The following is a 15,141-nucleotide window of genomic DNA, read 5'->3' on the forward strand; positions in this document are numbered from 1 at the left end:
GCAAACACTTGGAAGGTGGTAAGGTGATAGGGAATAGCCAGCATGGATTTGTAAAGAACAAATCATGTCAAACCAATCTGACAGCTTTCTTTGATAGGATAACAAGTCTTGTGGATAAGGGAGAAGCGGTGGATTTGGTATACCTAGACTTTAGTAAGGTATTTGATACGGTCTCGCATGATATTCTTATCAATAACCTAGACAAATACAACTTAGATGGGGCTACTATAAGGTGGGTGCATAACTGGCTGGATAACCGTACTCAGAGAGTAGTTATTAATGGTTCCCAATCCTGCTGGAAAGGTATAACGAGTGGGGTTCCGCAGAGGTCTGTTTTGGGACTGGCTCTGTTCAATATCTTCATCAATGACTTAGATATTGGCATAGAAAGTACGCTTATTAAGTTTGCGGATGATACCAAACTGGGAGGGATTGCAACTGCTTTGGAGGATAGGGTCATAATTCAAAATGATCTGGACAAATTGAAGAAATAGTCTGAGGTAAACAGGATGAAGTTTAATAAAGACAAATGCAAAGTGCTCCACTTAGGAAGGAACAATCAGTTTCAACATACAGAATGGGAAGAGACTGTCTAGGAAGGAGTACGGCAGAAAGGGATCTAGGGGTTATAGTGGACCACAGGCTAAATATGAGTCAACAGTGTGATGCTGTTGCAAAAAAAGCAAACATGATTCTGGGATGCATTAACAGGTGTGTTGTGAGCAAGACACGAGAAGTCATTCTTCCGCTCTACTCTGCGCTGGTTTTAGGCCTCAACTGGAGTAGTGTGTCCATTTCTGGGCACCGCATTTCAAGAAAGATGTGGAGAAATTGGAGAGGGTCCAGAGAAGAGCAACAAGAATGATTAAAGGTCTAGAGAACATGACCTATGAAGGAAGGCTGAAAGAATTGGATTTGTTTAGTTTGGAAAAGAGAAGACTGAGAGGGGACATGATAGCAGTTTTCAGGTATCTAAAAGGGTGTCATAAGGAGGAGGGAGAAAACTTGTTCATCTTAGCTTCTAAGGATAGTACAAGAAGCAATGGGCTTAAACTGCAGCAAGGGAGGTTTAGGTTGGACATTAGGAAAAAGTTCCTAAATGTCAGGGTGGTTAAACACTGGAATAAATTGCCTAGGGAGGTTGTGGAATCTCTATCTCTGGAGATATTTAAGAGTAGGTTAGATAAATGTCTATCAGGGATGGTCTAGACAGTATTTGGTCCTGCCATGAGGGCAGGGGACTGGACTCGATGGTCTCTCGAGGTCCCTTCCAGTCCTAGAATCTATGAATCTATGAATAATAAAATTCATTAATGGAGATTTTGTAAAGTACAGACTTCAAAAGGGACAAAATTTCATGACATATTTGCATTCTAGCCATTCATCCAGGTTCTTATATTGGTGCCCATTATCACTGTATCCAAGTTCCTTTAAGGGGCAAAAAATGGCAAATCTCCCCTCCCTCCTCCCGCTGCTGACAAGACGCACAGTGTTTTCATTTTCTGTACATTATTATTTAATATAGGAGAGAGAGCGATGGTGTAAGGTTACTAATGTTGTGAAGCTTGGGCAAAAGGGTAGGTTTTGCATTTTAGTTCTGATGGTGAGGAAGTTAATGGTCGTTCTCATTTCATGTGGTAATAATCTTGATCCAGGGTTCAGTCTCCTGCTGTAACAGGTCTCTTCTGGTCAACAGTTTTGCTGTTCCAGTGGAATATACTTGTTGTGAGATGTCATGGTAGCACAGAATGAGAAAAAGTCTCTTTCTCTCTCCTCCCCCCACCCAGGAAGGCAGGATCAGTTCAATAGGGAGCTTGGGGGGGGGGGGGGGAATCAGGATGACATCCTTGAAATACACGGTTTCCAATGAGGTGTCAGGGGGGCAGAGGTGTACTCTCAGCAACTTGTATTGTGGAAGAGGCAGGCATCACCTACTCTTTAAGCTTAATATGCAACGAACAGCAAAGCAAACTTTGTAAACATTATTTAATACAATGGTTTAGATTCTCACGTAAGACCAAAAACACTTACCTTGCCCAGAATTATATATTGCTTTTACAGACTTTTTCACTTTCTGTAGTGCAGTTCTGTCTTGATCCAATGCCTGTAATAAAAGAGAGACTGTCAAAAAAGACAGCTTGTTATTGAATAGCATCATCCAATTTCATAATATTTCTTAGTACATATGAATAATTTCAGGGTCTGGAAGCACTACAGATGTACTGTGCCCAGCCCTCTGGGAAGGTCTTAGGTCACTCAACCCCTTCAAGTCAATTAAAGAGCTGAACTAAACATCTCTGAAGGGAAATTTATCCTGGAGAGCTGAATGATTGTGAGAGAACTAAAGGACAGCTATAAGTTGATTAAAGCTTTGTAAAAGAACTCTGTCAACTTGAAAGATAGTCAATTAAAAAAAAGTAAATTAAAAGTCATGTAGGTATTACAGCTGCCTGAGTTCCCTGCCAATTTCTATGGTTTTAGTCATTTCACTATTACTCACACAAACAAAACTGACTATTCAGAGGAAACAGTGAAATTCTCATTCAGTAATTTTTGAAGTTAGCTGTTGTGATATTAGGTACAACATTTTTAGATACAATTCTGACTTTTCAGGCTGACTGTGTTCCTCTTAAAAATAAATTGGATACAGAGTGATACATTTAAAGAAAAAACAAAACAAAACTAAGAACCTGATTTTGTAAACACACACAAGTCCATTATTTAAGTGGAACAACGCATAAGAGTATTATTATTCAAGTAAATAATTGTTCTCAGGTTTGGTCCCTAGATTTAGAACACAGAAGCCTCTCTAGACTGCAATACTTTCAAGGTAAACATTAGTCAATTTTTTTGACTAAACTCCTGGCCCAATTGTTTTAACCTCAAAACTTCTCATGAATCCATTCACAACCTATTGAAAAGGATGAAACAAGTTAATATACCTTCAGAAAACTTTTCTGTGAAAGCTCCAAATTAAAATAAAGTCAAAGAAATAAAAAGCCAGGCTAGTTTGTGGAGTAAGAAATTTTAAAGTCGCACTAGAGCTTCTAAAGACAGTCAAGGCTCATTCCCTTGTAAATTTAGGTATTGGGCACACTAAGCACTTTACTACATATGTTTGCTAACATAACTCATCGTTCATAACTAAGAGAATAGATTCACAACTTTAAATTGATTATTTTGGACCACTCAAGACAAAGGGAACTGTGACGGGTTGGACCACAGAAACCCCCTCTCTGGGTTCCCACTCCTCCTTCTCAATGGAAAAGCACCAGGTTAAAGACGGATTCCAGTTCAGGTGACACGATCACATGTCACTAAGACTTCATTACCCACTTGCCAGCACACACGTATACAGGAAGACTTACAAGTAAAACAGAGCCATCTACAGACAACTGTCCTGGTTAATGGGAGCCATTAAGATTCCAAACCACCATTAATGGCCCACAATTTGCATAATTACAATAGGACCTCAGAGTTATATTTCATATTTCTAGTTTCAGATACAAGAGTGATACATTTATGCAAATAGGATGACCACACTCAGTAGATTATAAGCTTTGTAATGATACCTTACAAGAGACCTTTTGCATGAAGCATATTTTAGTTACATTATATTCACACTCATCAGCATATTTTCATAAAATTATATAGAGTGCAGCGTCACAGGAACAACTTAATATCAATTACTACCGTGTTAGGTTTACATTAATAAATGTTCAGTTAATACCCTGCATTTTGGCAATGCACTTGGATTCGGATTGTTACCTAAAATTTAAGTGGCTCAATTCTGACAAAGCAAAATAGTTATAGTTCAAAGATATATAATAACAATAGTAAAAGATAATATATAACAATATTTTATGGATTAATATCCAATTCAGAGCACATTATGTACTCGATTGAACGATAACTTATTTGCATTTCAAATACAGTTAATTTTTGACAAGTTCAAAACCACAAAATTGGCAATACGATCTCTTTTTATACTTTTTTTTTTCATTTCAATTCTATCAGAACAATAAAATACAATTTTACATAGACATAATTTTTGTCTTTAGTTACAGCGAGGAATATTTTATCTTATCATGCCTTACACTAGGATGGAAACTAAAAATATTTAAAATTGTAAAACTGACAAATACCAACACTAAGAATGTTTTATCGTTGTTCTTGGAAGATCTTATGGTGGTACAAGGTGTGTAGTAGCTGACCTTTGCTGCCTCCCCAATGGCAACCAAAACTGTATTACCATTCCATACAGCAAACCACCTCAGCAAGTACTTATCTTGAATGTCTAGTGAAGTTCTAGTCAATGTCAACTAGGATGATGAGGGCTACTCAGAAAAGATAGTGTAATTCTTCACTTATTTAGCCACTTTTTAGTTTAGATTTGGAATTTCAGCATTAGAATTTTTTTTTTTTTTTGGTGCAAAATACAACTGTTGATGTGTCAATTAGAAGATGTTTCGGTGATAAAGCTTGTGAAGAAATCTGATAATGCTGAACCAAACAAGACACTCAGGAAGAAATTCAAAGTTTAATTTGGAAATAGATAAAAGAAAATTTGACCTTCAGAGTGAAACCTAATTAGAAAACTAGACAAAATTCATTCATTGGGGTAGGTTTGCATTATTTATGGAGTGTCATCACTGAGCACAGCAACATATAGAGGATGACATCTCTGGCCTCAAGGAGCTTATGAGCTTAATCAGACTGACAACATGGGTCAGTTTTGTACATTTATACTTTAAAGTATCTCTATTTGAACAAATCCTGTCTAGTTTAAAATATACCATATATATCAATTCAGGGCAGAATGTTTGTACAATGCTTTACACAATGGGACCCCAATTCTAACTGAGGTTTCTGGGTGTTACGACAACAATTATCATACCTTCCTCCATTTAATAATTTCAAAACAGAGGCCCTTTTGTCCCCAAATATGTTAAACTCTTACATTTGATGTGTTAATACTTTATTACACTATATTTTGCTTCCAAGGAAGTTGTTATAAATAGCAGAGTGCAATTATGTTGCATACAAATAAAAATTAATTTGAAACTTGGAAGTATTGTCTTTGGAAGGGGTTCAAATGGAAAGGAGCATCTTTATATTCCCCTACTAGTCCAAAGTACGTGTGTGCATATATATTTTTTTTTAAATATTCCAAGCAGATTTATTTAGAATAGCTATTTTACAGGTAAAAATTACAGTATTAAAATATTTTTATTCTATAAAATAGGAAGTTCAGAAATATAAAATTCCAACAAGAGCTTCACATGGGTAGATTCATAAAAGCTTTATTGCCATAATTGGAGATTAGTAATTTTATGGCATTTTGAATGGTTTTGAAATGAGTGTGTAAAAATGTGTAGATTGTTGTATTTAAAGAACTACCGTAGGAGGTCAAATAGAAAACATTATAATCATGAAGATTACATTTATAAGTCTATAATTTAGTACTCCGGAACTAAAGTTCAAACCAACAGAAGCTCCCACAAACAGTTTTACTCTTTCATCTAAAACGCATTTAAACTCATAATAAAATAATAATTACAGGCAAACACAGTAATTAACTGCAACTGAACTAATAGAAATATTAAAACTACATCTAGATCTTGAAAATGGCATCTCAATCTCTTTGACAGATATTTAAGACCTTCTCTTAGGAGAAATAATGTATTAATTGAACTAAAACAAGTGTCATTGGTACACTGCTTCTGTGGATTAACCAATGTTAATTTGGTACATTATAATAAATTTTTTCCATGCAAAACTTCTATCTTTCAGGGTCCACCTGAATTTTATATGTGCATAGCACTTTAGCAAGTGGATACATTTTACACTAACTGATATGGATTCTTCTGAAGGACAAATGATCTCTACTGCTCCCTTTTTTTTAAGCCACTATCCTGTGTGAGATCACTTTTGTTGTCTTTCAGGAGAACACTGCCGGAGTACTGACATCACAAATAATCAGAGCTGTGAGAAAAGCAATTGGTCCCATTAAATGAGGAAAGATGATGTAAACCAAGCACCTTTTACTACAGATTATTATTAATCCTATGGCAAAAAACTATGTTAAGATTTAGATTGCTTGGTGATATGTCACCCCTTTGCAGAATGCTGAGTTGAGCAAATATAGAACTACTGAAAACAAGGAAATGCACAGTTAAGGCTGTTCATGCAACCTATGCAATTCTGCACAGAAAAGATGCAGACTGCACCCTGAAGCTGTCATAACCCTCAAAGTAATCCATAGATGTCACAAATACCCTTGTACAAAGCAGAACTACCTACTGCCTCCACCATTCAGTACAGATACACCTGATCCAGACCACACTCACTTTACCTGGAGTGCATGCAGATAAATGTTTAGACTGCTCTCATATACACAGCTCACTACTACAATACCCTTTGCAATAAAACCCCTGTGCCCTGCTAATTATAAAATGTACACAAGGCTTCTATTTTGGGGGGTTTATTAATTTCATTTTCCAGGGTTTATTTTATTAGCAATTTTCATGTTCTATGGGGATATCCAAAAATCAGGGGGGGAATACTGATACTGAATGAGAAGATTTTTTTTTCAGGTACTTCCCAAAATTCTTGCCTAAATAGGATCTACTTTAATTTTTATTATATGTCATTATATATGTATAAAAATGACTTACATGTGAACTTAACCTTTTTCTCCATGTTACTGAACCCCATGGTTTAGTAATTTGTGTGTTTGTCCCTAGTGCACTTTAATGTAGTAAGAGCATTTATGTTAAAGCGCACTAGAAAGTATAATGTGCTAAAATCTCATTTTGTGGGCAAGTTAGTGATAGAAAGGTAAAGGAGATGTCACTTGATTTGTAAAAATCTACAGAATGATAATTTCAATGGTGTTCTCCTCTGTGGCATCACAGGGGGGACTCACCCCACCCCAGCTCCAGGACCAGTTGCTGGAAATGTTGATAACACAACATCATCAGGAATGGGTCAAGATGAGTATAATTTGAAAGCTCTTTCTGCCGCAAACACAATGGTGTCAAACATTAAAAAAACCTAGTACAGTATATAGATATATATTTGAGAAAATGTTTAAAAATCAACATTTTTTCAATTATACTTTAACACTGCATACATAAAAGACACTCATCTTTGGTAATGCTAGGGAAGTTAGCCTTAACATCTCTGTGCAAAGAAGGCTGCAGGCCAAACATCTGGAGGGTTCTGAACATTTGGTCATTGCACATGAGCATTTGATTTGGAGAAGGATTGATTCAGGAATGCATGGTATTTCAGATATAACTAGTGTGATCAGTCTCTCCTCCAAGACCTACCAGTGCCCAATTGGTGAGGGTAGTTTTGGACACCCTCAATTATCCTGGAGCCATTCCATTATTTGATAATTTGCCCTCTAGATAGCAGGTATAAATATACCCCTTGTCAGTGGCAATTCTTCTGTCTGCTTCTCAGAAATCATCCCCCCAGTGTAGCTCTACAAGTATCAAAGACAGTCTTCAAATGGCAAACTCAGCATATGAATGCCTCCAGTGCATTTATAAACTCATCAGTGATTTTCTCAGCCATTCCTAACATCTTCAGAGCAAGGAGAGAGTCTCTGGATGCTGAATCGAATGCCTTCCAGTAAGATAAATTAGTATTTTCAGTCAACCTTCCAGTAATGTCACATACTGAAAGGACATGCAACTTGGTAACGCACTGGCTCTTAATGTTCCGAGTGACAGGAACACATTTCTGAGGGATATACTGTGATTCTGTTCACCAACAGCAGGCACAAAAACAGAATTGTGCAGAAGTATTGGATAGCATCTCACATACAGCACTATATGTGTCTTGTGCAAAAATACAGAGTTTAGCAGTACCTCTCTCTGTGGCATTGATAGCATACAAGGTAATTTTAGTGTCAGCCTTCTCATGGGAACTACAAGGAAATCCACTGAACAGTGTAAAGCACCAGATTCATTATGCCATGCGATAAATAATTTTTTTGAGTAATTCTTCGCATACTGGAGCATTTTTCCTGCAAGGTATGCAGTGAACTTGCCCTTCATGTGAGTATGAGACAGTTGCTTCTTCATTGCAATGTTGCAGATGTTCACAGAGTCAAAATATTGCACACATGCAATACCATGGAATCTTTTCTTTCTGGTAATGTTTTTAATTGATTCATCTACATACATGTGTGAACTTCATTATTGGTCCAGTATTCTCTCTGTAGCCTCATAATGAAGTGTCAGTCAAATCTCAGCAGATGTTAACAGTTTCTGGTTTGTCAAGAGCTTGTACCTCAGTCATACCATCTACAATTGCTACACCGAGAGACCTGTGCTGGCATAAGGTACCAGTCACATTGTCAGTAGATGCTGGCTTAGGAAGAGCGTGCAAGTTGTGCATTAGTATGCTTTTTACCCAGAACATACACACTGTTCCCTCTCATTCAAACATCAATTGTGGTACCATGGAGAACTTGTACTTTCCCAAAGTCTCATGTAAATCAGTATCATGCTGAGATCAGGACACAACCAGGAGATGAGCAAACAATGACCTGTCAGTGATTCTGTAATAGTCCCTGCCATCTTCATTCTCTCTTCTTTGTATTTGAGCACAACTTTAGTCTATTCTTGATTGGAGCTTATAGACTGATGGAGCCTTGAATAATACAAGTCATGACCCCGAATATCCATTCAACTGATACCTTTAGTTATAGTTAGTCATCACTGAAGACACCTTTCATCATGATATTAATGAGCTCCAGTCCGTCATAAGCAAATTGGTTGCCAGTGCAAGTAAGCTCATCCTGTAGCTTTGAAATTTACCTTTCTGGCATTTAACAACACCTAATGAGCCTAGATCAGGGGTTCTCACAACAAATTTTTGGTGGCCTCAGAGTGCGGCCCTGAACCATTCACTGCGTTTCCAGCCCCCACATTGCAAACAGAGAATGCATCTCCCTAAAGTCTTCACTTCCTGGTATTCAAACGTTTCTAATGCCATTACTTCCCCCTTCCTATCAACCAACTCCAATGCAGTGCTTGCAGCAAATGTTACAGTGGAATGGTGTTCCTTGTCACTTTTTGGAGTACCTTTTGGTACCTAAGACTAACTTATTTGTCTGTGTCTGCTTACTTGCTTTACCCTTGTAAATAACTAATTTCTTCTTAGTTAATAATTCTTTGATTAGTTAATTTATTATAGGATTGCCTATTAGCGTTGTCTTGTAAGATCTAAAGTGCTGTTGACCTGGGGTAAGTGACCAGACCTTTGGCATTGGGAGTAACCTAAATACTGTTGTGATTTTTGGTGTAAGGAACCCAGCTACCACAAAGGCAAGCTTGCCTAGATGGTAAGATAGACTGGAGTACCCAAGAGGACTGTCTGTGACTTCATGTTAAGGCTAGTATAGTGCTTGAGGAGTTCACAGTTGACACTTGGTTGGTGAAATCTAAGTATAGAATTCACAACCAGTTTGGGGTTTGTGCCCTCCTTCTTAACAGTCTGCCCTCAGATTGGTACTCATGCTCTTGAGCTGACTAAAGGAGTCCAGGGTTTTTAAAAATCGGGTTACTGATTTAGGTTTGTAATGATGCATTCAGGAACCTAACTTTAGGCACCCATTTTTGAAAATCTTGGCAATAACGCTTTGGCAAGCAAGGTTATAATCACATGGGTCACTCCCTGCTGATTCCCTCCGTTGGCTCTCACCGCAATGTCACATACACGTCCACAGAGCCCTCCCCATGCAATGCCCCATCCCCTCATGGCCCTGAGGCTGACAAATTGCTTGCCCTGAGCTGAGATGTGGCCAGCCAAATAAAATGATTTGGCAGGCTGGATATAGCCCCGGGGGGCACCAGTTGCCCATCCCCTAGATGTTGCACAAAATTGAAAGTAAACAGCTGTCACCTTTTGTAGGAACTGGACGGTTTCATTTTTAAAATCACTGTTTTAAAATCGCTGCAATATACTACACAGTGAGCACAGCAGTAAAACCCCATACACACATCTTGGAGTTCCAATAAAAATACATAAATCAAATAGCTGTTCAAAAACAATTAACATAATTGCTAATGCAAAATACAGTACTGCAAACACCTTGTGACATGTTCCACAATATTCTCTCCTTCTGATACCAAGATGCACCACCTAATTCAAAGTCACTGTCCACTCATAAACAAAACTGGAATTTCTCATTCTACTGCTGATGCATAGAAAATATTATTCTTATAGCTGAAAAAAACAACAGTGTAAATGTAGCCAAAGAAAGATATAGTTGGCTCATTAATGGAGAAAGAAGACTGCCTGCCAAGAAGAATCAGTTGACCTGAAGAGACTGGTTTTAGCTAAGAGGCAGTCAATCATTAATTTCAAAGGATTATGACATCTTGCCACCTCTTCCCCACAAATAACGCAGGTATAACTTAAACCAAATAGTGACAATACTGTGGTAGACAAGTACTGTACTTTCACACATCTTATGCTAAATATGCACATTCACTTACATGTAGTTTTGTTGTAGCTTTGTTGGTCCCAGGACATTAGAGTGACTCACCAGGGTGTTCTCTGCACTGTTCAAGAATGGTTAAACGAACATCCAAGAAGTGAGACTGTGCTTGTTTGGTGGCGTACTGGAGCAACAACAACATTTAGCATAAGGGGGAAAAACTATCATTTTTGTGCAACATTCCAAAGCACACATTCTCTGTTATCAAAAATACTGATGCAAGGAGAAATGAAAACAGCTATATTTTTGCTTCTGTTCAACTAGAAACATATGAGTGGAAAGTAAATGTTGGCAAAAGAAAGAGGCAGACATTAAGCAGCATGAAAACTAAAATTTTCCCTAAAGGTTATGTAGTAACCAAAAAATTAAAAACTAATTAAAACCTACATGATACAGCTCTCATCATGCTTGGAGCTATACAACAGAAGAGACACCAGTGGCCAAGATTTTCTGAAAAGACTCATTTTGATTACCCAACCGGACACCTTATAAAAGCCTGATTTTCAGAAAGTACTGACAACCAGCCTCTGAAAAAAAAAAAATCAGGCCCCTCTAAAATGTCTCAAGTTGGGCACTCAAAAATTGAGTCTTCCAAAATTACCAATCACTTTTGAAAGTCTTTGCCAAGGTGCCGCTGTAGATTTCTCCATCATGCGCTCCGTCTGCCTCCAAAAACTCAAAATGTAGTTACTGTATGTAGAGTTAAGCATGTTACCCAACTACAAACAATTTTAAAAGAAAAAAAAAACTGTAGTTATGATGGGTCCAATATTAGATAAGTTTAGATACTGAAGTATTTCTAGTGAAGAGAAAACAAACAAAGACAGTATGCTGAGAATCTGTAAATCTTAAAATGACTCATCTACTGTTCAAAATTTCCCATGGGTGTTACTAATATCACAGCTTCTCACTACAATGAAAGACGAACAAAAACTGAATCAGATCTTTATACTGAATTAGTTTCAGTGACATTTTCAAAAGCTCCTAAGAAATTTCAGAACACAATCCCAGTGACTTTCCATGGGACTTGTGCTCCTAAGTCACCTAGGTACTTTTGAAAATTCCACCATTTTGCCATTTCCTTCCCCCAACTATCCAAACACAATTGCTACATATTGCCTAGGTTTGGCCCCATCTGTGTTGGCTGTGTAAGAGGTCAGTTTTGGCTGGAGGAATGTTTAAAGACTGAAGACATGGGTGTGAGTGAGGCCTTAGTGGAGCCTTTAGCCAGTGAGAGGGAGCATGACTCTAGTCTTAAGTAGTCTCTGCAGAAATAAGGCAGCCCACACCATACACTTGGGAAGGAGATAAGGAGTGGACTGAGGGGAGCTGCTGATGGGTTACAAACTCCACTCAAACTGGCAAAAAATCCTAAATCACTTGCCAAGGTCCAATGCTTTATACAGCGTGGAGGAAATAAACCCTGATACTTGATTAAGAAAAAAAAAGTGCTGTCTCCAAATTGATATGCTCTTGATCCAGCACCCATGAAGTCAATGGAATACTGCCATTGACTTCAATGGCATCCTTATAAAGCAAAATTAAAGGAAATATTGTTTTAGTGTGCTGTATATGACATGACATCTGATATCAGATTGTACCTAATGTGCTTTCCAAGATATTGAATAACCTGGAAAGGACAAGAAGGTAAGGCCATTTCTGTCAAGGAGCCACTACTTGGAATACTCCTCTCTCTTTGTATACTCACTATAATATTTCTAATATCTTTTCAAGTGACACTCAAGACTTCTTACTTTGCTTTCATGTTTAAGTATGAGGAAGGATTCTTTTTTCCATACGAGATTTTTCAAAAACCATTCCCAAAGACTTCAGTGCCTTAACATGTGGCAACGAGAATGAAGCTTCTAGGTTTCCCCCCGCTTCTGACTTTTCCAGATCTCAAAACACAAAACAATTATTTATGTTTTAAATTTCATCACAAAAAATAAAAGCAAGAAAAACTATACAATACAAATCAGCCTTTAACCTTTCAAACATGAAAAACTGCAGTTCAAAGGGATGTATCCACCTTATTACCATTGTCCTCAAAATTTTGCACATCTGTGGTCCTTTCAATCATGCCTTAGTCTAAACTAAATTATAAGTCTCTTTGTGCAGGGACCTTGACTTTGCTTCTGTTTGCAAAGCAACATGCTCACTTACGATGCTTTAGAACCTAAAGTATGTCATTCAATTTAGGAACCATGGAGTCCACAAGAATAAAGGCAAAGTTCTTTGCCTTTTTTTGTCATCTCAAATTTTGGTTAGCATGATTACACCTCTACCCCGATATAACACGAATTCGGATATAATGCGGTAAAGCAGTGCTCCAGGGGGGCGGGGCTGCGCACTCTGGTGGATCAAAGCAAGTTCGATATAACGCGGTTTCACCTATAACAAGGTAAGATTTTTTGGCTCCCAAGGACAGCGATATATCTGGGTAGAGGTGTATCATTTTCGTAGTCTTCATGAATCAGTGTATTAATGGATATATAGCAAAGGGTTAAAAGCTACAGTGGTATAGGTACAAAGCAACTGCAGCTGAGCAGTTTAATGAGTTATTAAGTGGATAGTGGATGGATATAAATAGTAAGAAAGGAGTATGAATGCTGGGGGAACTAGTGAAGGAACAGTACACACAATTCTAATCTGAAATAAAGAAATTTTCTTTGTGATACAGACTTTCTACAGCCTTTGTGCTGTACTCCGTTATACTGTCTCAGATTCCACTGGAATAGCATTATATTTGAAAAGAGAAGACTGCAATGTACTGTGTAACAGAGTGGTCTGGCCCCTTTCAAGAGTAAGGGGGCTCTGGGCCACTTCATTTCATGACATGGCCCCTTTAAGGAACAGGTGTTTATGGGAGCAGCAGACAAGCCTGCAAATGGGGACCAGCTGGCAATCAGGGAGTTAGCTCCTGAATGGGATAAAACCCAACTGCTGGTGACATGGAGAGAAAGGGCTACAACCTGGCCACTGGTAGGCTTGGGAAGTTGGCTTGAACCATTGTACAGACCCAGGAAGGAGGGCTGTGGAATCACATAACCAGGGAGAACGTTGGGGCCAAAGGGGACAAAGGAAACTGTAGATTATATTTGTGACGGATTCAGTCACAGAGACCCCCTTGGGACTGTCACCTGACGTACTGAATTTACCTCTGAGCCCGTTTTCCCTGCCAGCTTGGGACTCCAGAACCTTGCCTTGTTGCTAGTCTGCTGCAATACAGACCCAGGTCTGGTCCACACCACCAAAGCTGCAGACTTTAACCAAAAACTGCTCAGCAGGTCACCTGCCTCCAGCACCCACACACCCAGCTCCCAATGGGATCCAAACCCCAAATAAATCCGTTTTACTCTGTATAAGGCTTATACAGAGTAAACTCATAAATTGTCCGCCCTCTATAACACTGACAGAGAGATAGACACAGCTGTTTGCTCCCCCAGATATTAATCACTTACTCTGGGTTAATTAATAAACAAAAGTGATTTTATTAAGTATAAAAAGTAGGATTTAAGTGGTTTCAAGTAATAACAGACAGAACAAAGTAAGTTACCAAGCAAAATAAAACAAAACACGTAAGTCTAAGCCTAATACATTTAAGAAACCGTTTACAGGTAAATCTCACCCTCAGAGATGTTCCAATAGGCTTCTTTCACAGACTAGACTCCTTCCTAGTCTGGGCCCAATCCTTTCCCCTGGTACAGTCCTTGTTAGTTCCAGCAGGCATCTTAGGTAAAAAGCAGGGACTTTCTCATGACTGGGTCCTCCTTTGTTCTCTTCCATCCCCCACCCCCTTATATAGCTTTGGCACAAGGCAGGAATCCTTTGTCTCCCTGGATCCCCACCCCTCCTTCTAAATGGAAAAGCACAGGGTTTAAGATGGATTCCACCATTCTTCCTGGGCTGGCTTACATGAACACAGGAAGGCTTGCAAGTAAACAGAGCCATTTACAACTAATTGTCCTAGTCCATGGGAGCCATCAAGATTCTAAACCATCATTAATGGCCCACACTTAACATAATTACAGTAGTACCTCAGAGTTATACTTAATATTTCTAGCTTCAGATACAAGAATGATACATACATACAAATAGGATGAAAACACTCAGTAGATAAGCTTGTAATGATACCTTACAAGAGACCTTTTGCATAAAGCATATTCCAGTTACATCATATTTACTCTCATAAGCATACTGTGATGAAGTTCTTCCTCTATCTTGGTGGGTCCTGTGCTTACTGGCGGATTTTCTTGCCTCAGAGATTCACCATGTGGGTTGGGGAACAGCCCAGAGACCTTCCCCCTGGAAGAACCCACAGTCCAGGTCAATTGGGAGGTTTGGGGGGAACCCGGGCCCACCCTCTACTCCGGGTTCCAGCCCAGGGCCCTGTGGACTGCAGCTGTCTATAATGCCTCCTGTAACAGCTGCATGACAGATACAACTCCCTAGGCTACTTCCCCGTGGCCTCCTCCAAACACCTTCTTTATTCTCACCACAGGACCTTCCTCCTGGTGTCTGATAATGCTTGTAGTCCTCAGTCCTCCAGCAGCACACCCTCTCATTCTCAGCTCCTTGCGCCTCTTGCTCCCAGCTCCTCACACTCGCACTGCAAACTGAAG

At 38.8% G+C, this 15,141-nt stretch overlaps 1 protein-coding gene across 1 annotated transcript in view; it reads right to left on the reverse strand.

Moving 5' to 3' along the window:
- The window catches only part of ASAP1 (ArfGAP with SH3 domain, ankyrin repeat and PH domain 1), a 288,493-nt gene that overhangs the window by 159,359 nt on the left and 113,993 nt on the right, over positions 1 to 15,141 (reverse strand). The window contains exon 4 of the mRNA XM_026659939.2: positions 2,032 to 2,104. Within this exon, the coding sequence (XP_026515724.1) occupies positions 2,032 to 2,104 (73 nt within the window). The remainder of the gene's footprint in view (positions 1 to 2,031; positions 2,105 to 15,141) is intronic.

This window comes from Terrapene carolina, unplaced genomic scaffold (assembly GCF_002925995.2).
Source record: "Terrapene carolina triunguis isolate 2854851 unplaced genomic scaffold, T_m_triunguis-2.0 Scaffold58, whole genome shotgun sequence".
In the NCBI taxonomy this organism is placed as follows: Eukaryota; Metazoa; Chordata; order Testudines; family Emydidae; genus Terrapene; species Terrapene triunguis.